Source organism: Rhamphochromis longiceps, linkage group LG11, assembly GCF_057381845.1.
Source record: "Rhamphochromis longiceps isolate RC_006_pf linkage group LG11, R_longiceps_female_GT1.1, whole genome shotgun sequence".
NCBI classification, from domain to species: domain Eukaryota; kingdom Metazoa; phylum Chordata; class Actinopteri; order Cichliformes; family Cichlidae; genus Rhamphochromis; species Rhamphochromis longiceps.
The window spans coordinates 10,635,216-10,659,165 of record NC_140567.1 but is presented as its reverse complement, the minus strand read 5'-3'; the positions used below and the strand labels follow the sequence as shown (position 1 = coordinate 10,659,165).

Here is a 23,950-nt window from a genome sequence, read left to right as displayed (position 1 = left end):
TTTAAAAGCCTGGTTATAGTGTTTAAGCAATCGAGAAAAACTGTAACAAAGGTAGATCTTATAGCAGCGCTAGTCTCTTCCATTCTCATTCCTTTAGTTTGTATATGAATGTAGCTTATATCTTCATTGTGCTGGATAAAAGGTATGCGCTGTTAGTGTTTTCCCACAGAACCAGATTTAATCCTATCCCAGGTGTAAGTAGGTAAGAAAGCCGCCCTGCTGTATTTCTTTGGTTGGGTAAACCTGCTGCTCACCGCCTCGCCTCATTGCTACAACTGCGGTACGTTAGTTTCTGCTTTGTATGAGTCGGTATTTGTCGGTAAGGGCTTAGAGTTTGCCTCCATTTGTGATTTATGTCTCAAGTGATAACAGAAAGCGGTTAATTAGAGCAAAAGATGGAGATTTATTCTGTTTTATTGTGGGTCTAAAACTGTGTTGAGAGTGTTATCATGTCACGTTTGGCATATTTTAAATTATGCTAAAGAGCAGAGCTGATTTTCCTTACTATTTTGTGAAAGTTAAAAAAGGGGCACCTAACACTGTTGTTGCATCACATAGATTTCAGTTGTGTAATGTCTGTTTCTTTCTATATTGCATATTTCGATTTTTCCTTCTCTTTGTAAATTCCCTCTAATGTAAGCAGCTTTTCCTCTACCTTTTGCTTATGGTATATAGGGGTGTATGCACAGAATACTTTCCCCTTTGTTTCCTCCATCTCCCCCACCACTCTGTTGACTGACGATCAGTCCAATGTTTTCGTGTGATAAGACTCCTAATCCGTACTAGACAAAGGGGCTCAATGTCTTGGGCTGTTGCCCCCCTGCAGCACTCCATTACCAACTCTGCGTCTCGAGGCTTCGCTCAGTCTCACCAATTACCACACGCAGCTTCCTCAGTCCGAGCAATTATCTCACGCTTCCGTCATGGACAATTTCTTTCGTGCTGAATTTTAAAATCCTGTCCCTTGTGATGCCGTGTTTAAACTTGGGCACAAATGTTCACGCAGGTACATGTGCTAATGTTTGCCCTTCTATTTGAGATTAGTGTGTGGTTATGATGATACGTAAGGCTTTTGTCTTAGTGCTATTCAATTGTGTGTGCTGCTTGAGTGTTGTTGTTTTTTTGGCAGTGTTTGAATTGTATTCTGTGGCTTTACAACCCAGTCCTCTTTGAGTGCTTTAAGGGGGAAAAAATCCTCTTTTCCCAATGTGTGCATATTTGTATAGAGATACTGGGGAAGCTGGAGAAACAAGAGCTGCGAGGATGTGATCTGGAGCGTGATTATTTCTGATTCCCGTTCCAATGGAAATAATAGGAAGTCTGACAGAACAATAAGAGAGGAAGAGAGTGTGAGAGAAGGCGATGACAGCCAGCAGAGCAGTGGGACAGAAACATGAAGGTCGGGGGGAAAGGTCAGTGGACAAAATGAAAGTGAGAAATGCCAGATGAGTAAGGAAACGAGGCAGAAAGCATCACAAGGAGTAATCGTGTTTAACAATTACACCAGAAGAGGGGAACTAAACATTTTAGCTTGTGAAAGTAGACAGAATGAGGCCAGTTGATGCACAAAAAGTTCAACGAGAGGTTGACACTCAAGCTGGTCTGCTTTGTGTTTAACGTTCAGCCGTAGCGTTACTTTAAGAAATACCCTGTGGATCACCGAGAACAAAAACAGTTGATAAGGAGATGTAAAACATTAAATCCACGCGCCTCAAGCCTTAAACTTCAGTCTTGCATCTCTATCGTATAGATAAGGATAAGCAATATCAGTGCAGCAGACTGAGTAATAAAACAAATACAGACACAAACACTCACAGGCAGCAGGCTATCACAGTGAGGGATTTCGCTGCTCATCCTCAGTTCATTCAGGCTGTTTGTCTAGTGGTCTAATCAAGATGCTGAGCCCAGCAATGAGAGAGGAGTAGAGGAGAGGATGGCAGAGGGATAACCCTTTAATGAAGCCATGATAGCGCGGTGTGCATGCGTGCACGCACATGTGTGAAAGCGTGGGACAATTTAGCAGAGTGCAGGGTCAGAACACCACAGCGTGACAAGGTTGTTATTTAATGAGTGGTTAATGGTACAATACACATGCTGACAGTGTCGCCCTGCTGTCCCCAACAGTGTTATTGTGGCTGCTGTGGAAAAGACAAGACTTCTTTGTGTGCCCTCTGCCTCTCTGCTCGCTCCCCTGTTTTTCTCCATTTCATCCATCACTACCCTGGTATCGCTCTTTTTAAAAAAATATAGCATGTGTCATCCACGGTGGCCTCCATCCTTCTTATTCTTTTCTTTAACACTCATAGTTTCGATGAGTAAACATGTGAACAACAGTCCCTTTCTTCCGAGTTTTCCTGATACTGTCTCCTTCTCTTTCCATCATCACTCTCTCCTTTCTCTCCTCCACACTCTAGAGGCCCGCGTTGGACAATACAGGCACTGTTTTGGCCACACTGAGGTTGCTGGCTAACAGAAACAGCCCCTCACTGAAGAAATGTCAGCTACTGTGATTAATAACAACATACTGGCCCTTCTATCATAACGAAAGTTTTTGAGTTTTTCGGTACAGATTATTGGAAGATATATCTGTAGCAATGCTAACTGAATATGTCTGGTGCATGATTTCTGTGTATGTATGACGCAGCACACAGTGAAGTGGGTCAGTGAGCATCTAGGTAGGGCATGGACATTCAGCTGTTGAATCTTTAATTTTGTCTAAATACGAGTGCTTTTCGTCCCTCTGTTGTGTCTCCTGTGGTGTTCAGACCACAGAAGCGAGAACTATTTTTCTCCCTCTTAAGGTGTCCAGAGTCTGAACTCCCCAGTCTCTCCCTTGTCATGCCTAAATGGTCTTTAAGTAGAAGAATTCACTTGTATACTGTTGGGTTTTAATTAGCATAAATAGACTGCTTTCTGGAGAGAGCAGTTGAGAACGAACACTTGCAAAAGTACATTTCTTTATTGTTCCTGTGACCTTCAGTATCGAAGTTTTGCTGTTCCAGATAAATCATGTTCTAAGCCTTGGAGCTTGTTCAGTTAATTTGCATATTTTTATGCTGTGAACAGCTTTGAGTGTGACCCATCATTTTCTGTCCGTTCACACTTTTCGTGTGCATCATTCACGAATCTTTAGGAAAGAATATATTATTCTTAGTATTTTGCTAGAAAAATCAGAAACGGGCAGTGCTTTGAGCTTGAAAGTCAATGTTTCCAGATCACCTTTAATCTTCAACACAGCCTGAACTCTTATAGAGAAGCTGTCCTGTAATTTCTTTAAGTCATCTTCAGAAATGGTTCTTTAGGCTTCTTGAGGGACATTCAAAGCTCTTCTTCTTCTTGGATGTTTGCTGCCTTTTGTTCTTTTCTCTGCCAAGATGATCCTCCATACAGTCTGTAGAGATGATGATTTGAACCAAAATTGTACTAACACATAAAAATATAATGACTTTTGCACAGCTGTTACCAAAATGCTTTGACATATGTTCGTCTTCAGTCTGCAGATGTGTGTGAGCAGATCCTTCGGGTGGTGTCTCGATCCAGTCGACTGGAGGAGTTGGTCCTGGACAATGCAGGACTCAAAACGTAAGAAAATACGAAATGTTAATGTCAAAGACAATTAAAAGGTAGCTAGGACAGTACACATATGTAATCATTAGCACACTTTCAAATCTCAGAACTCCAAGGTTGCTTAATAACAGATTAAAATGAGTTTAATGAATTGAAAATATAGGGAGAATTATGATGTGACTCTCTGATTTTGAAAGCTTTTTCTTTTTTTTGCTATTGAATGAAAAAATTTTGACGAAAACTATTTATTTTGAAAATCCAAGGTTTGCATCCAGAATGAATACAGCTAAAAATGCTACCTCACATTATGGGAGGTGATTTACCCTTTTCAATCTACCCTTTTAATCTCTTAGTCAAAAGTGTCTGTGCTATATGGAAGTGCAATATTAAATCTGTGGAGTGACCTTTTATATTGACAGGTCGGACATTACTTGGGTCAGATTTATGATTTCGTGTAATTTAGTTTTATACCTGCTTGATATAATAGTAATAAAGCCCATTTTTAATGAGTGTCACAGCAAGAGAAAACTGTTAATGTGTTTGAAGCATTGTCATACACAGACTCAGTATTTTCAGGTTCAAGCTATGGGATGACCGAGATCTACATACGGAAAACTGCAGCAACATTGCAGAGGGTACCGCGATGTTAATTTGATTTAGCTTCCGTCAGATCTGTGAAGGAAATGGCTGTGCATCACATTACTGGATCCAGTTTTGTTAATCTATTTAGTGTTGAAATGGGAGCTTTGCCAGGCTGTTCCAGTGTATTCCCTTCTTTAAAAATATTGGATAGCTTTTTTAGCAGTCCCAATCTAATATTTCAGTTCACTTTCTGTAAGCTTTTCTTTCCTGCTACTGTAAAAGCAACATCAAAGGTGCTGAAGCATTCTGAAGGTCTTTGTTTGGTGCTTACATTGTTTATAGACCTGTAATGAATACATCCTTTCACAATCTACAGCGATTTTGCCCAGAAGCTAGCTGCTGCTCTGGCCCACAACCCCAGCTCAGGACTCACCACTATTAATCTTGCCAACAACCCACTGGAGGACAGAGGTAAAAATGCTCAGATCTAGTTTAATGTATTTCTCTGTGATCTTCTTCTTTCTCCTCTCTAAAAGCTGTGTTTCACCTCTGCTCTGTAATATTAAAATACAATTTTCACAGGTTACAAATGGTTACAGCATTCTTTTAAATATAGTAATATATCACGTAATTGCATTGGCTCTGGCACTGGAATCAGGAGGCGGGGAAGCTGTACAGTTAGAATGACTAGAAATGGCAAACAAATCCAAACAGATAGAAAACAAATAAAGCGACATGCAGGTAGAGTGAAAGGACAGCTCTATAGTACAAACACCACAGCCTGACACAGCCAGAGTTAGTGATGATACAGACGGTTTATGTTCCATTGTGATTGTGCAGTTAGTGCAGCATTTTAATATTTCATCAGCTCTGTCCTAAGGCCTCTCAGTCTATCCAGGACACATGAATTAAAGATGCATTCCACCAAATATTCATACAGATGCTTGCAACAGATGTCTGGGGCTCACCAGTCTCTAGTTTATTTGTCATCATGTAAAATTTATTACAAATATTTGGTGAATATGCCCTTCATAGGCATATATATGTATATAAATCTATCATTTCATTTTTGCCATACTATACCTTAAAATAAATAATAATATTAAAAATAAAAGGTGGCTCATTCTGATAACTGTAACTATATTGTCATATAAACTAAGCAGTTTTTTTTTCTTTTTATTGCCATGTGGTGTAATGCTTTCTTTTTCAGGTAACAAATACCCAAGCATTCATGGACAGTTAAGATAGACCTGTGTTGAATAAATTCTTCTCTCGTTGCAGGTGTTTCCTCCCTGGGTGCTCAGTTTGCCAAACTCCGTTTGGGGCTCAAGCATTTAAACTTTTCCAAAACCTCACTCTCACCCAAAGGTATGTGCTGTTTTCCCTTGGTGTTTGCGTCTGTAGAGTTGTTAAATGTTAAAGCGATCCGTGGATCCACTTGCAAGATTGTAGCAAAAGTAACAGATTGGTTAAAAGGACATATGATACAAATATCGTGCTGTAATCACTTGGTTTTTTTTCCGTTTTTGTATGCATTTACATGCACCCCTACAGAAAGATGCACTTAATTTCCTCCACTAATGTGATCACACCCACTGTTGGGATGCTAATGAGACTTAATTATCACACTATTAACACTCTTATAGAGAGATGCATGGAAAGGGAAGAAATTGTAAACAGTGTTCATGTTTTCATTTGCATAAATGCTATTCTCTAAATCACTTTCCTTCAGTCTGTAGCCCAAAGTCCTTCCTTTAATAAATAGTGCCAAGAGGCTGATTGTATTTAAGGCTATTCTAGATTGAAATTTCTCTGTCAGCAGTTACTTGCAGCCTATTTTTTTCTTGGTTATCATCCAAAATAAACTATTCAGCACCATGCTGGTCTATAGGAATTCATTGTAAACCTGCTTTTTTTCAGGCAATCAATAAAAAGCTATCATATTCCACATGCTGAGTTAGTAAGGCTGCTTAAACTGAGCTCTGCCTTGCTGAAGGTTCAATCCATAATTTGTGACTCCATGCCAAGAGCAAAAGCTGCAGATTGGGGACATTTACTCTTTTTTTTTTTTTCTTTTTTTTTGTTTGGGTTTTTTAAAACAGCTTTGCTGCAGCACATAATTCAGCAATTTGCTCATTTGATGTTTTGAATGTCCTTTTTCTTACTCTCATTTGTCTTTAATCTCATTCTTTTTCATCTCTTCATCAAAGCATTTATTTGACAGTCACGCCTTGATTTACAGGCTGACACAGTCAGTTAGGACTTCATAGTATTAAAGTGTCAGAGTACCATGTCAGCCATGCGATGTGATGTGACACAGGTCAGTGGTTGCGTGCACAGTGTGTCAATAATAAGCTGTGGAAATGCAGGCGTGCATAGACATGCATTCCACATGCATTTTAACTCTGGCAAACACACACTGGTTGCATAAAGATTAGTTTTTGTGGGGCTTTTTCAGTATATTTATTGCAAGATATCTTTTTCAATATATTTATTAAGTCGGTAATATCGCCTTTACTGTGTTTATTTTGATAGGTTTTTATTGGAATTGTGGATTGCATTTACAGAACTGTGTGGAGGCCTACTCGTTTCATTTTCCATGCGCTCACTCGACGTTCTGAGCCCGTTTTTTCCGGTCTTCTCCCACTGCTCATTTCCTGCCATTTCCTTCAATATACTGTCAAAACATCAAGTGGAGATTTGAGGGCTATGATAACGCTGACAGTGCTTGTTTTGTGTGTGTTTGTGTTATAGGGGTGAATAGCCTTTGCCAGTCACTGAGTGCCAACCCGTCCATCCCCAGCAGCCTAGTCCATCTGGACCTCTCAGGGAACATGCTCCGAGGAGACGACATGCAGGTACTGAACATAAACTGTGGGGGGAAAAAAAATGTCAGTTTTGTGTAAATCATTTATCTTTGATTATCTTTGAATATTAATAGTATATTAGAAATTTAAAGAAAATTTCATTAGTGTCTGAAGGGGCATTCATTTGCTTAATTAGCCAGAGTAGAGCAGTCTTCATCAATTTGTATCGCTAACCCAACTTGTCTGCAAACACCTGCAAACTCCTCTACAACCAGAAAGGAAACCATTTACCTTCAAAGTAAAAGCAGTGCACTTTTGAAATGTGTGAAATGCAATCACAGTGAGGTTCTCGACTGAGTTCAGTTTGCGACTGCCAGCCACCTTAAGCAAACACATGCTAACCGATCAGGAACACTTTTCCATAACAACGGTGGTTTTCAAGGGGTCACTGACTGAGTTCTTAGTAAAAAGTAAAGACAAACACATACACATTATTTAAATGTGTTGCACCACTGACAGATGAGAAAGGAATAGTTTGGTATTTCTTGCATTCTTGCTTGGATTTGATTACAAACGTAGTTTAAAAATCAGTGATTTAATACCTGGTGCTAATAAAATTCACAATTCCTGGCTGTTCATGTCAGTGTTAATGTGTTAAGTTGCAGTGTTGTAACAGTTATTGCCTCTGGTCAATGTTCCTGTGTGCTCGTGGGTGTCAGTGCTAAAGCTGGGGTCGAGCGGTGTACAGAGCAAAGGCATTGCGACTAGAAAATTAGTTTTCTGTCTCGCAACTCTTTCTTCCACATGGGTTTGCAATAATAGGGTCAGAAGTGGGATTGATGCTTAGCCTGAAAATTGGATAGAGCGAGATCCAGATTCTCGAAAGAGCTATAGAGCAGAACTTCTGGCATCTGGAAAACCTGGCACTAAAGCAAGCTGAGCGGGCCAGTGATGCGAATTTTCCGTCCCACCCTGTTGGCTGCAGTGCACTGCAGCTCATCACTTAGTGATCGAGAGGACAAGTGAAACTCTGCCACATTCCTTCAAATCCAACAAAAATGGGTTGAAATCAGATTTATGAATGCTCTGCATCCACCAGCAGACACATAAATATGGTGACACTCTGTTCCCACACTAGGTTGTTCTTATGCTTTATTTTTTAGCACTTCTACCACTTCCTCGGCCAGCCAAACAGCCTGGCAACCCTTGACCTCTCCAACACTGATTGCTTATTGGACCAGGTGAGTGAGTCAAAATGAAACTGGACAAAGGAGCTAAATAGATAAATAGTTAAAGAGATGTCTGCTTCATTATTATACCGTAGTGATTCGCATTTTTGGTAAACAGACCACACAAACCTGCAGAGTTACTTTCTGCAAACGAGCAACGTTTAATTAGAGTGAAATACTCGCTATTAATGTCTGTGTTTCAGGCAGTGTAACCCACTCAATCTGTGTTGCTGTTGAGTATATGTAAAGTGGTGTAATACTGTATGTGAAGTATTGATGTGGGTCTAAGAGCCAAACACAGTTTATTGATTAGTTTGAGGTGTAGCCAGCTGTCATCCAAAGAAATTATTGATTCTCTTGCAAGTCATATTTTTTTCTCTCCTGTGTACCAATAAATCTAAATACATTCATGCATCTCAAAAACAGCTGCAATGAAAACTATTGCAACTGATTGATCTTTTTATTATGTGTGTTCCAGGTTTGCTCAGCACTGCTGCGGGGCTCAGTTGAACACCTCTCTGTTCTCAACGTGTCAAAGAGCGTCTTCCCTCACAGGTAAAAAAAAAAAAAAAAATACAAATCTGGGTTTTACTAACTCAGACCTGATGAGGAGGAAGTCATTTCTAATGCACTGTATTCTGTATTAGATGCTCTGTCATTGAAGAGCAAATGTGTATGATTTTATGAAAGTACTGCACATGCTACAACTGAAGGTGTATAAACAAATGCCCAATAGACCAAAACTTCAATGTTCTTTAGTTTCATCTTTAATGATGGTTTTCAATCACAGCTTTACAGCATCAGCACCATTGTTATCCCTAACCTGTAAAAGGCTGATGGGACATTGCTGTAACCCTGCCGGGTGGGCAGGCAACATGGACAGCCAAGTTTGTGAATGGAAGAACTCGAGAACAAGGCAACGTAGGATTTTGAAATTCATAACTTAGAGGTGTATCTATTAAAGTTTAGGTCAAGTTTCCTCTGAAGAGCTTGTGAATGTGATAACTCCAGAAGGAGGTAAACTAGGGTTTTCAGATTGATGAAATTGGTGCAACTACCAGGAGGCTGAGGATAACACTCAGTTGTTTGTTTGTTTTTTGTTATTACTAACAATCAGTATTACTGATTGTATTGAATTTGGGGTTAACTTTGTGTGTGATGGTTAGCTCTGTTTCCTCATACAAGAAGCTTTCTGGTTGGATGTAGCTGCTTCTGTGTGGAGTTGTTGTTCTTCCTCTGGATCCACGTTTCTGCCTCTTCCTGCTTTCAGTGTTTGTTAGCCCTGGAACTGCTTCTTATTCAATATAAACCCCCTATGACTGTCTGTGCGTGGATGTGCAGTGGATGGGTGGACTAAATTATGTTTTGTTCCAGTTGAAACTGGTGGCATGTGTGTAGTTTTTTAACAGCTGCATCTTTTTGTGAAATAATAATGAGGTAATCATGATTAACTTGCTTGGATAGAAAATATACAGTAGGGTAGTAATTTTTGTTTTCCATGATGTGATAGTGGAAGATGGGCTTTGACCTGGAAGAGTCTCTCATTGCTGTTAATACAGCACCCACTGAGGCTAATGTTTGATTCTCCTTTCTGTCTTTATGTATAGGAGTACTGGCTGAATCAGTCTTTTATTTATAAGGGTCTGTATGTTGATGTGTGACACCTGCTGGTAGTCAAGTGTCATCACATCTATGTGAGTTCAAATTCTGTGAATTTGCACTTGATTGTTGAGATTTTGTGACTGGCAGATGGGTGAGTGGTGGAGCTTTTTCCCCCAGTGTGACTCAAAGGAGTCGAGGACTTTATCAAAAGAAGAGGTGGAGGATGGAGGGGAGTGAGGATTGGGTAAGCAGAGTAAGGTAAAGAGGACCTGACTATAGCATGTGGAAGAAGATGGAGGCTAGTGAAGTGTAAGGAAGAGCTGAGCAACTAAGCACTTCCAACTAAGAGTTGCAGTATATGTGGGACCCATCTGTGCTGCTTGATTGGTAGAGCTACAACTCCTTATCTGAAACATCAGATAAAGTTGGTCATGAGATTTTAGAGTAGTACAATCTTAATGTTGTCATGAATGTCTTCTGCATTACTGATCCTTTTGCTCGTACCACAAAAAAGCGAGGAAGCAAGCTTGTAGACTTAGTGAAATTCTATCCGATGTTGACTCTATGTAGTGTCATTATTTCATCCTTATTCTCTTTTTGTTTCTGTAGGAAAGGCAAAGACGTGCCCCCGTCCTTCAAGCATTTCTTCAGTAGTGCCGCATCTCTCACCTCCATCAACGTGTCAGGAACCAAGCTGCCACCAGAGGCTGTGAAGTGAGACAGCGATTCATTCACTTTTAATGTGTCTGAGGGCCTCCTTCCAAATTCTCAGAGCCCATTTTGAAGCATAGATACCATTTAAATGCCGCTTGTCTCGTCAGCCCTACAATGACTAACTCTGAGTTTATTGTTTTCACTGAAAGTAGTATTACATGAATTATATAAAAAATATAGAATTTGAATGAAGGCCATCTGGTCTTACTTTCTATAATGTCATTACTGTAGAGCGCTCCTACTTGGTCTGGCCAGTAACCCAAGTGTGAAGGATGTCTCTCTAGACCTCAGCTGCTGTGAGGTAAGACGCAGAGAGTGCAGTGCGTGCAGGGCAAGTAGGGAACTGGGAACTTTCATGGCACATTTGCAAAAATAATATATTTAATATTTAAATAACCATTTATTTACTAACCAATGAGACAAGTGATATTTAGCTGTAGTTTTGTTTCTGTAAGTGTGCTTCCAAGCTATCATTTAAGAGCGCTTTTTTTAATACTACTAAAAAAAAAAAGGCGCAAAAAGATGATACTCGTCCAATGCAATCGGCTTTTTAGGATCCACTCAAAAACCATTTGACAGGCTAATGATGCTGCAAAGAGGCTGCATAATGGAGTACTCGGCAGACAACAGGGAGGGATAAAAGGCGGAGAGAGGAACAGTGAGAGGGAAGGGTGAAGTTTGAGTTGGGGATTTGGGATGTGGGGTCAGTTTCCAGCTGTAGTTGTTCTGCCGTAACTCTCAAACACACACATCAGCCTTCACCTTCCCCTGCTCCAAAAAGAGAAAAGACAGCTCTCTGCAGATTTATCTTGATCGCTAAAGATAGCTCATAACAGATTACCCAGGAAATCCGAATCCAGATCCCCACAGAAACCTTCCCAAACCAAAGCTTTTTTGGGGGGAAATGACGCAAGCGTCCCTTTTCAATGCCTTAATGAACCGTTTGGTGGGGGCGGACAGAATCTGTTGTCTGAGTGCGATCGCAGCATGCAAAATAAGGACTCCCCGCTGAGTGTGTTGCATGTGCAAATGCGTGTCTTTGATAAGTGAGTGTGTGGCCAGAAGAATGCTCATTAAGCATCTGTGTGTTTTGTTGTTGGTAATTGCTGGCTTGCTTTTGACATGCTGTTCTCTCCCTCTAATGCTTCTGTAAGCTTGGCCATTGTGTAAGTACTAATGTGCTCACTCTTAATAATTAACACGTCATTCTTCCTTTTTTCATGTGCACGTTTGGCTTTTTTTTTTCCTGCTGATCTTATGCTTAGTGGAGCTTTTTTCCCCTCAACATTTTGCATTAATTAAAAGCTACAGTTGCTCTGAATGATCTGTGCAGCTATTTTAAAGAATGTGCATTAAGTCATAGTAAATTGGATGTGTGTTACTTGAAATAATCCTATGCAGATGTTTTGCATTTTGTAATAAAGGAAATTTTAGGAGGTACACAGAAGCTTACATTTTTGTTGTGTACTTGAATATATAGTTGAATTTTTTATGAAGCATTCAATCCTTTGTGGAAGTACTGTGACCTTTTGTGTTCATATTTTCCAGTCACAGTGCAGGATTTGTTTGTTTCAGATGCTTGGCGGTAAAATGAACATATTACCACAGTTTGTTTTCCTGTGCTTTCAGCTGCGGTCTGGAGGATCTCAGATCCTTGAAGGTTGTATTGCTGAGATCCCAAACATCTCCAGCCTGGATATCTCTGACAACGGTGAGATGCTGGTGATCATGCTTATTGTAATCTGTATTTACTAATCTCAAAGCAGAGGTGTATTACAGTACAACATATACCTTTCATTTTCAGGATTAGACTCAGAGTTGTCCACTCTGCTTGTTTGGTTGGCCAAGAACCGGTCTATCAGACACCTCTCTCTGGGCAAGAACTTCAACAACATCAAATCCAAGTAAGGATGCAGCAAAGGAGGAGGTGGTGTTGAGCTGTTGTGCACAGCTTGGAGCTTCCGCTGAAGTCAAAGGGAAGGCCGGGATTGAGTTTTGCTCTATATCCTGACTTGATTCTGGGAATAAAACATTACAAACAATCAAGAAATTAGGCAAGGGTTGAGTTTAAAAGCTCCAGTACAAATCATTGAAGTCTGGCTTTTCCTCTTAGCAACTGCTTGTTTACTATTTATTAGTATTCTGTGAAGGTGAACAACCAGATATGTAAGGCTACGTTCACACTGCAGGTCTTAATGCTCAATTCCGATTTTTTGATCAAATCCGATTTTTTTGTCTGCTCGTTCACACTACAAATAAAATGCGACAGCAAACACGCTCTAGTGTGAACGCTCAAAGCGGCCCGCATGCGCAAAAGAAGACGTCACACAAAAGCGCTCTGTTTGGACCCAGAGCAAACAATATTGTTTGACTGATGGCCCTTAATATAAAGACTTCGGACTTTACGTTTCCCAATTTTTGCTTTAAGTTATTTTGTTATTTACATAATAATGTAAATAACCTAATAATTATCCTTATTGCTGTTTTAGAGAGGAGCGGTGCTTCAAAGGATAGTTGCAGATTTCTGTCAGAATCTGCCGATTATACATCCATCCATCCATCCATTCGCTTCCGCTTATCCTTTTCAGGGTCGCGGGGGGCGCTGGAGCCTATCCCAGCTGTCATAGGGCGAAAGGCGGGGTACACCCTGGACAGGTCGCCAGTACAAATAAAATGTTCACGTTGTCTTCCCAACAGTTTCACTGACATCTACACTGGAAGGCCAGGAAGCGTTCACGATGTCTTCTCGGGCGCTTCTCCGGAGCTGATAATTGGTGTCTGTCTTGTGTCAGTGACGTAAAAGACGGATTTAATGCGACATGACCGTTCAAACAGCAGTCGCTTTCTAAAAAATCGGATATGTATCGGATTCAGTACCACATACGAAAGTGACCCAGATCGGATTTGAAAATATCGGATTTGTGCCGTTCATACTGTCATAGCATGATCGGATATGGGTCGCATAGGGTCAAAAAAATCGGATTTGATGCGCTTTCGCCTGCAGTGTGAACGTAGCCTAAGAGGATTTACAAAATGTCACTAGGCTGAAAAAAATCATTTTATAGTGTTTATATACTTTTTCTTCTGTCTGCTTAGAAATCTCGCTCCAGTGTTGGACAGCTTGGTTCACCTGATTCAGGAGGAGGAGTCGGTGAGTTTTTCCATTTCTCTCTCTGTGTGGTCAGCAACCATGTGACAACAGAGAACATCTTAAATACAGATATCACAGAAAGGCAGCCAGGGGCTAGAGCAAGTCCCTGAATCTCCACCAGCTGCGCTCCAGCTGACCACTGACCTCACCAGTGGACGGTTATGTTGCATGTTTTGCTACACTGATCAATCAAGACACAGTTCAGCATGGAAATTATGCAAGTTGGTCTCAAAATTTTAACCCTTGTCATTGCACACTGCAGATTTTCAACTGGTAGTGCAAGCCCAGTATAAATATGTCATTAAAATAATTTATATGGTAAATATCCAACATCTGCCTAGCTTAACTTGGCATTATGGGTACAAAATTGGGGAAATCCCTGTTGTTTTAATCAACTTAGTTCACCAATTTATTGATGAACTATTGCTATGAAGCCACTATTTGCATCTCTCAGGCTTCAATCTCCCAGTCCTTTTTTCCCTTTTTGTTTTTCAAGCGTAGAAAGGGATGCCACTAGTAATTACTTTTGTAAGCACAGCATACTGATACTATCATTATATACCTTCCTTTGCCTGCACTTATTGGTGTACTTGCATCTTAATTGTGCCCTGCTTTCTTTTGTGATCAGAGAACATGTTTAAGCCAGTTTTTATTTGCGGAAACGCAGAGATTTCAATCTTGTTTCGTATTTACAGAAGTTAAGCAAGAATTTTCTTCCGTGGCTATTCCAGTGTAAACTTCTCTATTTATATTTTTTGTTTGTGTTAAATGTTTTTAGTGAAACACGAGCGGATGAAGGCTGTAATTAATTCTGTGCTTCCCCAGAGAAGCTCTAATCAAGTAATCCTCTGCTTGAATAACCATGTTGACACTGGCCTTTCACACGGTCATCACCACACACACTGCAATTTATAGTCATTATCTCTAAATTTATCCCATGAATATGCCTTCTGAGTTTCATTAAAAGGAAATCCTTCATGTCAGAACAAACAGCCTTTGCTCTGTCGCCCCATTCGCTTTGTGAGCGCATTAACTGTTAGTTTGCTCTGTTTAAAGCTCTCTATATTTAGAGCTCGTTCCCAACACAGGAAACCATGAGATGTTAATTTCATTGCCAAGATCAGTTATTAAAAGAAATAATGAAACCTTTCTCATCCAACAATAGGTCTCTTGTATTTCTGTTGCAGCTCATGGAATGAGCATGCGTGCAGGCCTTGACGTGACTACAGCTGGATATTTATTTATAAACTCAATATAATTGAATTCAAAGAAAGGGTATCCAGTACACTTCTTAGTTACTATTTTTACAGGTTATGCGCTCTACATTTATTATTTTGAAAGTTGAGATAAGCTGAAACTGTAGGGATTAAATGAAGTTTGCAGTATTCAAATCTGTTTTCTTTTTTAGTTTTTTTTGTTTATGAAAAAACCTGAGAGTTTTATAAAGTTTCTGTCATGTCCAGCTTCATTATCACATTTTCTTTGTGGTAAAGATCATAGGGTGGGCCGATGGAAACATTATTAAACTGTAATAAAGTGATGCGAATTATTTATTGTAACAGTGACTAAGCTCTTGAATGCTTTGACTGGAAAACAGGTCAAAATCGCCAAAATCAAAGGAGTTCCTATTGAATGCTTTCCAGCAATGCCAAAACATATCAAATACTACTTGACGGCCACGCATGTTGACATGTTTACTGTCCTGTATTAGTAATTTTGAATGCATTTCTCCCTTTATATTCATAATATGTACCCACTCTAATCACCTTTACCCTCTCTTGTCCCCACACACACCTTTTGTCCCTGTTAAATCTTGCCCTTCCCAGCCCCTCAACTCTCTGTCTCTAGCAGACTCCAGGCTCAAGAGTGATCTCACCATCATTCTCAATGCTTTGGGCAGCAACTCCACGCTCACAAGGCTTGACATCAGTGGGAATGCAATGGGTGACATGGGGGCCAAAATGCTGGCTAAGGCGTTACAGATCAACTCCAAACTCAGGTAGCTGTGCAGGGGTCAAAGCTGCGCCACATGGTTGTAACTTTTTAAAACTGCTTGTTTCATAAGCTGAGGGGCTTCTAAGAGTTCCAGTTTAAAAGCAACTTGTCTAGTAGCATCTAATAATAAAGATATGAAGCTGGACATAGATCCACATTAACCCTAGAAGACTAATGTGCAGGTTTGTAACACCATCAGTAACACGATATACCCGATGAAACATATGTACTTTTCTCCTATTCCTCCTTATTCAGCATCTCATAAAATAAATAAAGGTATCATGGGGGTACCCTATAAAAAGGCTCTAAATTTAGTGGAAAATTAGGGAATTATTAACAACAAAATTCCTTAAAAAACTGAAAAGGACAATGGAACTGGGAATGTCCTCACTTCTAGGGCCACCCATTCCTGGCACATGTAAAACTTGGAGGCACGATCTCCCTGCATCAATGACATTTTTTGATGGAGAAAAAATGACCAAATGACTATTATTTATTTATTTATTCATTTATTTATTTATTTATTTGACTACATGAATTCCCCTGGAAATAACCACAAAGTGGTATTTATTCATCATGTGGGTGAAAATCACCTGACATTGGTGTTCTAGGATTAATAAACCTGTGTAATTACTGCTGTATTAATAATGCAGTAACTAAAATAGGCTACAATATTTACAATGCCCTATATACGAATTATTGCACAGTTATTTGTATTCAACAGTCCATATCTTATACTTACGTATATTGTTTTGACACAGATTTTGCCTTTTGCCACTGTGCAGTTAAATATTCAAACCACTATTTTATAGCCCTTTTCTTTTTTTACCCCCTTTTTTCTGTATAAAATCCCTATAAATGTTCTTTAATGCCTATGGGTAATCAGAAGATAGCAAGTAAAATCTTGTAAATCATCTTTGAGAATTAATGGCTTCCTCTGTTCGGGTCATACTGTGTGCTTGTTTTGAGCAGGACTGTGATCTGGGATAAGAACAACACCAGCCCTCAGGGTCTGCAGGATGTAGCAGCCGCTCTGGAAAAGTAAGTAATGCCGTCCATGCTTGTAAATGTGTTGTCTATTCAAAATTAAATCTTTAAATGTATAGTGCTTCTATAATGCCTTTTTTTCTTTCTTTTTTTACACCGTGCATGCTTTTGTGTATAACATTAAAACTGCTGAAGGAACGGATGTGTAGTTACTGTAGCTTTTGCAGCCCAGATGGGGGTTTTTCTTTGTGCAGAGCAGAAGGAAAGTCTGAGGTTTGTTTAGACAGGAGGAAAAGATAAGAGGAAGGAAGGCGCAGAGAGGAGAGAGTGACACATGCAGGGAATACTACAGAGACACAATGACATGAAAGTGTGCTGAGGGAAAGAAAGCGTGATACATTAAGACATAAAAAAGTAGAAGTCAAAGCCAGACAAATCAGATTTTGTTTACCGTGCCTTCAGATTGTGTATCTGGATGTTTGTGCGTGTGAATAAATTTGCTTCTGGGATGTGTAGGTTCATCCACCTCTTTCCTCTTTTTCATCTCCTCTCTCTTTGTCATATTCTCCCAGCAGCACATATCTTCATTTCCCCTCCGAGTCTCTGTGCTGTATTATTGAAAAAACAATTTCTTGTTTCTGATCTCCGTTCGGTTCAGCAGTGCAGCATCGCGTGTCTTTGTTTCCTTTGCTCAATTCGCCATTTTCCTCCTGTGTACCTTGCATTCTTTAAAGTTTTTTTCTCTCCAGATATTCAATACTGCAATATAACAGACAGTTGGAGTATTCAAAGTCTCCCACAATCCCCAGCATATAAAAGCTATCCACGGGTCTCAGTGATTTATAGAAATTGTTCAGAGTAGATCTGTCTGGTCAAGGCGTGAGGAAGGAGAGCACACATAACAATCTGAATGAATAACAATCATTTATTCAGTCTTTGAGGTTAAAAAATTATTCTAATCCCTTTGCTTTACCTTCATATCGCAACAGGTTTATACACTACCAGTCAAAAGTTTGGCCACACCTTCTCATTTAATGGTTTTCCTTTATTTTCATGACTGTTTACATTGTAGATTCTCACTGAAGGCATGAAAACAATGAATTAACACATATAGAATTATGTAGTAAACAAAAAAGTGAGAAATAACTCAAAACGTGTTATATTTTAGATTCTTCAAAATATCCACCCTTTGCTTTGTTTACTGCTTTGTACACGCTTGGCATTAGGGCTGTGCGATATGACCAAAATCTCATATGCTGATATAAAACATCTATCGTCCGATAACGATATAAATCACAAAAAATTTTATATTTTCTGTAAATTCTGTGAATCTCGGATAGGTGAAGTGTTTCCAGCTGGGCGTCATGTATCTGGAGTCGAGTGTTTTAACCGATGCATGAAACTATACTTTTTTAGACATAGGTTGTAACGGCCGCCGTTTTCTTTGAGTATTTATTAGACGGCGGGGAAAAGCCTGTTCTAATGTTTGAGTCTAAGGTTTATTTTTTAGCACCTGATGGCTCTTTTTTTTGCTTCTCATCCATCAATAATACTTTTTCACGTGATTCTGTTTATTTTGAAAAGTCTCAACAGGATCTTGAGCTTTATTGTGAAAAGTTTATGTGGAAAATAAACAAGCGGACATGCGATGGTTTTACCGTCGTTGTTGCTAACAACAACCCATAAAAACAGTAGTCTGTAGTGTGGTTATATTAAATATAAGAGAAAGAGAGAACTTTAAGAAATTAATATAGCCACTACAATGACCATCAAAACGATGAAAAAATATTGCCGTAAACAGTTTATTTTGGGACACCACGAAACAAACATAGCGTAAAATGAAACGAAAGATGTTTTTATATCGTCATCCGATATATATCGTTATATATGGAACAGCCCTACTTGGCATTTTCTCAATGAGCTTCATGAGGTCGTCATCTGAAATGGTCCAGAAGCAGTTCCCAGAGATGTTGAGCACTTGTTGACCCTTTTGCCTTTACTGCAGTCCATCTCACCCCAAACCATCTCGATTGGGATTAAATCAGGTGACTGTGGAGGCCAGGCCATGAACCCTGACACCACTTAGAGAAGGCCGAGGGTTTGCAGCACTGTCAACAAAGCAAAGGGTGGCTACTTTGAGGAATCTAAAATATAAGACATATTTAGAGTTATTTATTAATTTTTTCTTTGCTACATAATTCCATATATCTTGCTTTATATATTTCTTGTCTTCAGTTTGTATCTACAATGTAGAATTGTAGTACTGTATATATGCTTTTTTGTCTTTGTTTTTCTGCCTTACATGTCTGTCCCTTCATCTCTCCAATCTTAATGTGGATGTAAATAATGTGTGTGATTCTCACTTAGAGATCAGTGACCTCCGCAGGAGTACCAGTTTAATCCAATAATGTTTCACTGCTACAATGCACAATGCGTCTCTAAATACATCACTTTGCTTCTTCTTCATTTTGTTTTTCGTCTGTTTTTAAAAAAAATATCCCTTAGGAACTTCACCATTCGTTTCATGCCCCTCCCCATCATCGATGCCTCCCAGGCTCTAAAGGCGAGCCCTGAGAAAACTGAGGATGCCTTACTAAAGGTACATGAAGAACTCCCTCTGGTTCCTGTCTTTTAGAGACTTTTAGTCTTTAAAACATGCTGAATGCAATGGCATCAGTGAAGAAAAACATTCTGAATAAACTGACACTGATTTTAATTTTAATCTTTTATTTTAAGTTTGCTGTCATGACATCAGCTTTGTTTTCGCTCCATAGATTGAAACGTATTTGTACAGGAACCACGAAACAAGAAAATATCTTCAGGAACAGGCTTATCGGCTTCAGCAGGGCATCGTAACCACAACCACACAGCAGGTGAGTGAGGCGATTATTGCGACCCCAAGAAACTTAAACTCTTCTGCTCTGAACTTGAGTTAATATTAAATATGTTGGTGTAGTGATATAGCACTGAGTGTCTTTGCCCCAAGTTATACTAAATTGCATCTGGAAACTCCTCTTTTGAGCATTTTACATGTTGTATGGCACACAAAAACAGTCATCGCTTGTTGTTTTTGTTTTCCAGATGATTGACAGGATTTGTGTTAAAGTCCAGGACCACCTGAACTCTCTGAGGAACTCGGAGACGGACGCCATCTTGGAGGATGTCAGGTCAGCGGAGAGCCTCATCAAAGATGCCAGAAATTCAAAAACGGTGAGGAGACAGCTGAAGGGGTCAAGGATTCTTTATTATCACCAAAGGGGCAATTTGTTGTACAGTCAGCAGAAAACACACTAACATCAATCAGTAAATAGTCAGTAGATACACAAAATCGCTACATTATGTAAAATTACAATTAAGAAGATATTCAAAAGCTCAACGGCAGCTGGGACAAAGGAGTTCTTGAGTCTATTTGTCCTTCACATACAGTTTCTGAAACCAGACGGAAGCAACTGGACGTCCTTTGATAAGAGAAGGCTAAGATCAGCCAGGATAGACTGGGCCTTCTTCAATATCCTAAACTTGTGCCTAGTCACACCTGGTCAAAGGAGCTTGCAAAGAAAAGCGTCTGGACTTCTTTAAGTTGCTTGAAGACGTTTCACCTCTCATCCGAGAAGCTTCTTCAGTTCTAAGGTCAAATGGTGGAGAGTCCCAGATATAAACCTAGTGGGAGTGACCCCCCACAGAGGGACAAAAGGACCCCCTGATGATCCTCTAATCGCCTGAGCCAAGGTGGGAAACTGGGCGTGGGTCCCAATCAGCCAGAGTTTCGGGTGTGTTCATTGTGAAACCTGGCCCCACCTTATCATGCGAATTCCTGAGGTCAGATGGCCCAGGATGTGAGTGGGCGTTAAGGCGTCTGGGAAGGGATCTCAAAACTGGATTATAGATGGCAGAGAGTTGGTGTCGTAAACCCCCGCCTCTGTTCAAAGATGGTCGCTCACAGTGGACATAGATGGCTTCTTTCACTCCTCTTTCAAACCATCTGTCCTCTCTGTCCAAAATGTGAACATTGGCATCCTCGAAAGAGTGTCCTTTATCCTTAAGATGCAGATGGACGGCTGAGTCTTGTCCTGTGGAGGTGGCTCTTCTGTGTTGTGCCATGCGCTTGTGAAGTGGCTGTTTGGTCTCTCCAATGTAGAGGTCTGGGCATTCCTCGCTGCACTGTGCAGCATACACCACATTGTTAAGTTTGTGTTTTGTCCAAGCTCCTTTGACTACGATGACCTGGATGACTGAGAACCTTCACAGACACCTAGTCACACCTGCACTTTTGCTGCACACTGTAACTGTACACTGAAGTCTCTAAGAACAGATTTGATAAAAACAATATTCTAATAAAAGTGTTTTCGACATTAAAACCAAAAAGCTTGAGATAAAATATTAATAAAACATTCAGTTAATCTTTACATGCTGTGACCATTCAGTTAAAAAAATGAAAAGGCGGACAAAAGGTGGGCTGCCAAAGATGCTTCCAAAAGTGTTTCTGTTTCAAAAAGCACAAAAGCATCAAGAGGAGAAGCATTATTTGTACTGTAAACACTGGATTATCAATGGATATACGAGTCATGGTTTGTACCAGTAAATGTGCAATGCCCATGCTTACTTTCAGTGTGCAGAAGTCCAGACCACAGCCTGTCAGAATCATATATATTATTTTATGCAATAGATTTAAATTTTCTTCCTACATTTGTTCTAAATCATTGTATTAATTCTACTTTTTTGTTAGTTTTTTTTCTTACTGGAAAACAAAAAATTATGTAGGGTATGTTTGTCTTAAATAATGTACAAAAGAAGTATTCAAAACAAACCAACATTTTCAAATTCACCAAGTATCCTGCGTCATAAAAGATTTTAAGGTGTATTTGTCAGCTATAGACACATACCAGGCATAACATTATGACCACCTGCTAAGTATTGTGCTGGTCCCCCTTTTTGCATTCAATGGGGCCCCAATCTGAGCTACAGTCTGTTGGTTTAAACCACGCAATCCGTCCTTTTCTGTGAAGAGCACGTTTGTGCATGAGTGAGCCTTGGATGCCCACTGCTGTTCCCTCCTTGGACCACTTTTGATAATAAGTGACCACTGCAGCCTGAGAATAGCCCACAGGAGCTCTGACGCAGTCGTCTAGCCATCACAGTTTGGCCCTCATCCAACTTGCTCAAATCTTTAAGCTTGCCCATTTTTTCCTGTTCCTAATACATCAACTTTACCCATATGGAAAAGATATATATAAATCTTATAAAGTTTGTATCTGTCTTGTGTGAAACTTGTATGAAAAGCATATAAGAGTGAAAACAGATGTAAGATCCCTTGAAAAATTATATAATGAAACTTGTATGTTTTGGATACTTACTAAAACAATGTATGAAAGTAATGAGAAAGTGGCCACTTTCATGAGTAATCACATATAAGTTTTTACTATTTCTTTTCCATATGGGTAAAGGGACAAAACGTCCACCTTCACACTAATATAGCCCACCCATCAACAGGTGCCATGATAAAGTGATAATGAGTGTTATCCACTTCACGTCATCAGCGGTTATGCCCGATCGGTGCACATGCATTAGGAAACATGGCTGCCCTGTACTAATATATTGACACACGTACGCAAACTCTATCTTACTTTACTGTCAGTGTTTTATTATATTCTATATGTTCCATTTTAGGGCTGAACGATATATCGCATTTGCGATAATATCGCGACATGATCAAGTGCAATTTTCTAACCGCAAAGGCTGCGATTATACTCTGGACATGTCCAAATTCATGGGCTGCATCCTCCTGAGGCCGCATTTGTAGACCGATTACGTCACAGCGACGCGCCGAAGGCTGTCCAAATTACTACCATATCCCAGAATTCATAGCGCGGCCCAGCCAAACTCCAGTTTCCAGCAATGGCGGCCGCTATTAAGTTTTAAAATTACTCATACTAATCTTTCTGGGTCACAAAATAAACTTTTAACATATTTTCAGGCGAGAAAGTAGTTGTGTAAACATCAAATATCTGCTCGGTTTATCAAGATATCCCATATTTGCAAAAGTGCTTCGACGTTTTCAGAGGCGTCTGCTACCCACCAGCTCGACAGCTAGCCGGGAGCTCGAGGGTTACTGATGCGGCCGAGAACGGCACAACTCCCGGCACATCATTTTCAGATCACCGCGGAGTTTCGCTGCTCGGGTTAAACGTAATATATAAGTCACTTAGACAACCTAAAAATGTTATTGTTGGGCTTTTTTCAGTGTTTTGTTTGTTCGTGAGTAAATCGGTTTGGCTGAGATTAAAGTTATTAGATTAGATAAAATAAAACTTTATTAATCCCCCGGGTGGGTTCCTCCTTGGTTTTCACACAGCTGACTAAACGTCAAACAGAAAACTTATTAAACAGAAGTATGAGACAGTCGAGAATTTACACCAGTGTCTGGTTATATTTTAGATAGCAAGAAGCAGACGGCCGAGTTTATTAAACTCCACCGAGACAGCGGTGATGCTAATCAGAACTAGCCTTCTGATTAGCTAATCAGAAGGCTAGACCGTCCAATTTCACGCCTTTAAACTTTAAAGGCGTGTTTGTGTGTGTGTTTATACAATTGCTATTATGTTTGCACTTTATGTGTAATGTTACTGACTGCAGAGATCAGTAAGATGTGTGTATTTTTTATTTATTAGTTTTATTTATTTAATATTATTTTTTAATTGAATGACTGTCTAGTAGTTCACAGATGTCGAAAAACTGAGTGTGGTAAAGCCACTGATTTTTTTTATGTATATTTCTGCAATCTGCACATTGTACTGACTTTCATTTTAATGTTTACACCAGGGTTCCTTGTCAGCACTTTATGCTCAGATGTTTGTAAGCTAAAAATAAACTATTGTGTATGTTCAAATATACTGTTGTGATTGAAGAAGTTAAATAAAAATGTCAGTCATCAATTCATGCATCACCTCATGTCATCATAACAGAGGTCTGTCTTCCAGGAAAGAACAGTTTAAAATTAATGTAATATAGTATTGGCCATACTATATGATGTATTGCTTGTCTTTGTTTAATAATACAGAAGACAAAGACCTTAAAAAATAATCGCATCGCAATCGCAATATTGGGGCAAAAAATCGCAATTAGATTATTTTCCATAATCGTTCAGCCCTATTCCATTTGAATTTAGACTTTTATAATGAATTTAGTAATACAGTGTGGATAGTTTATATTGTTCCAGTGATATCGAGATGTTTCTTTTTCAAAATTTAGAGCAAAAATTCAATCAGCCATATTGAAAGCCCATGTTTATCCTGTCCTTGTGTGCCTTCCTGTCATGT

At 39.5% G+C, this 23,950-nt stretch overlaps 1 protein-coding gene across 1 annotated transcript in view; it reads left to right on the top strand.

Moving 5' to 3' along the window:
• Positions 1-23,950, top strand: part of LOC146658598 (F-actin-uncapping protein LRRC16A-like) — an 83,564-nt gene that overhangs the window by 37,885 nt on the left and 21,729 nt on the right. Inside the window, exons 10-25 of the mRNA XM_085422278.1 lie at positions 3,494-3,582; positions 4,526-4,620; positions 5,431-5,517; positions 6,904-7,007; positions 8,120-8,197; positions 8,664-8,740; positions 10,397-10,501; positions 10,733-10,802; positions 12,131-12,212; positions 12,306-12,405; positions 13,598-13,652; positions 15,479-15,651; positions 16,620-16,688; positions 19,140-19,233; positions 19,409-19,507; positions 19,716-19,844. Of these exons, the coding sequence (XP_085278404.1) occupies positions 3,494-3,582; positions 4,526-4,620; positions 5,431-5,517; positions 6,904-7,007; positions 8,120-8,197; positions 8,664-8,740; positions 10,397-10,501; positions 10,733-10,802; positions 12,131-12,212; positions 12,306-12,405; positions 13,598-13,652; positions 15,479-15,651; positions 16,620-16,688; positions 19,140-19,233; positions 19,409-19,507; positions 19,716-19,844 (1,506 nt within the window). The remainder of the gene's footprint in view (positions 1-3,493; positions 3,583-4,525; positions 4,621-5,430; positions 5,518-6,903; positions 7,008-8,119; positions 8,198-8,663; positions 8,741-10,396; positions 10,502-10,732; positions 10,803-12,130; positions 12,213-12,305; positions 12,406-13,597; positions 13,653-15,478; positions 15,652-16,619; positions 16,689-19,139; positions 19,234-19,408; positions 19,508-19,715; positions 19,845-23,950) is intronic.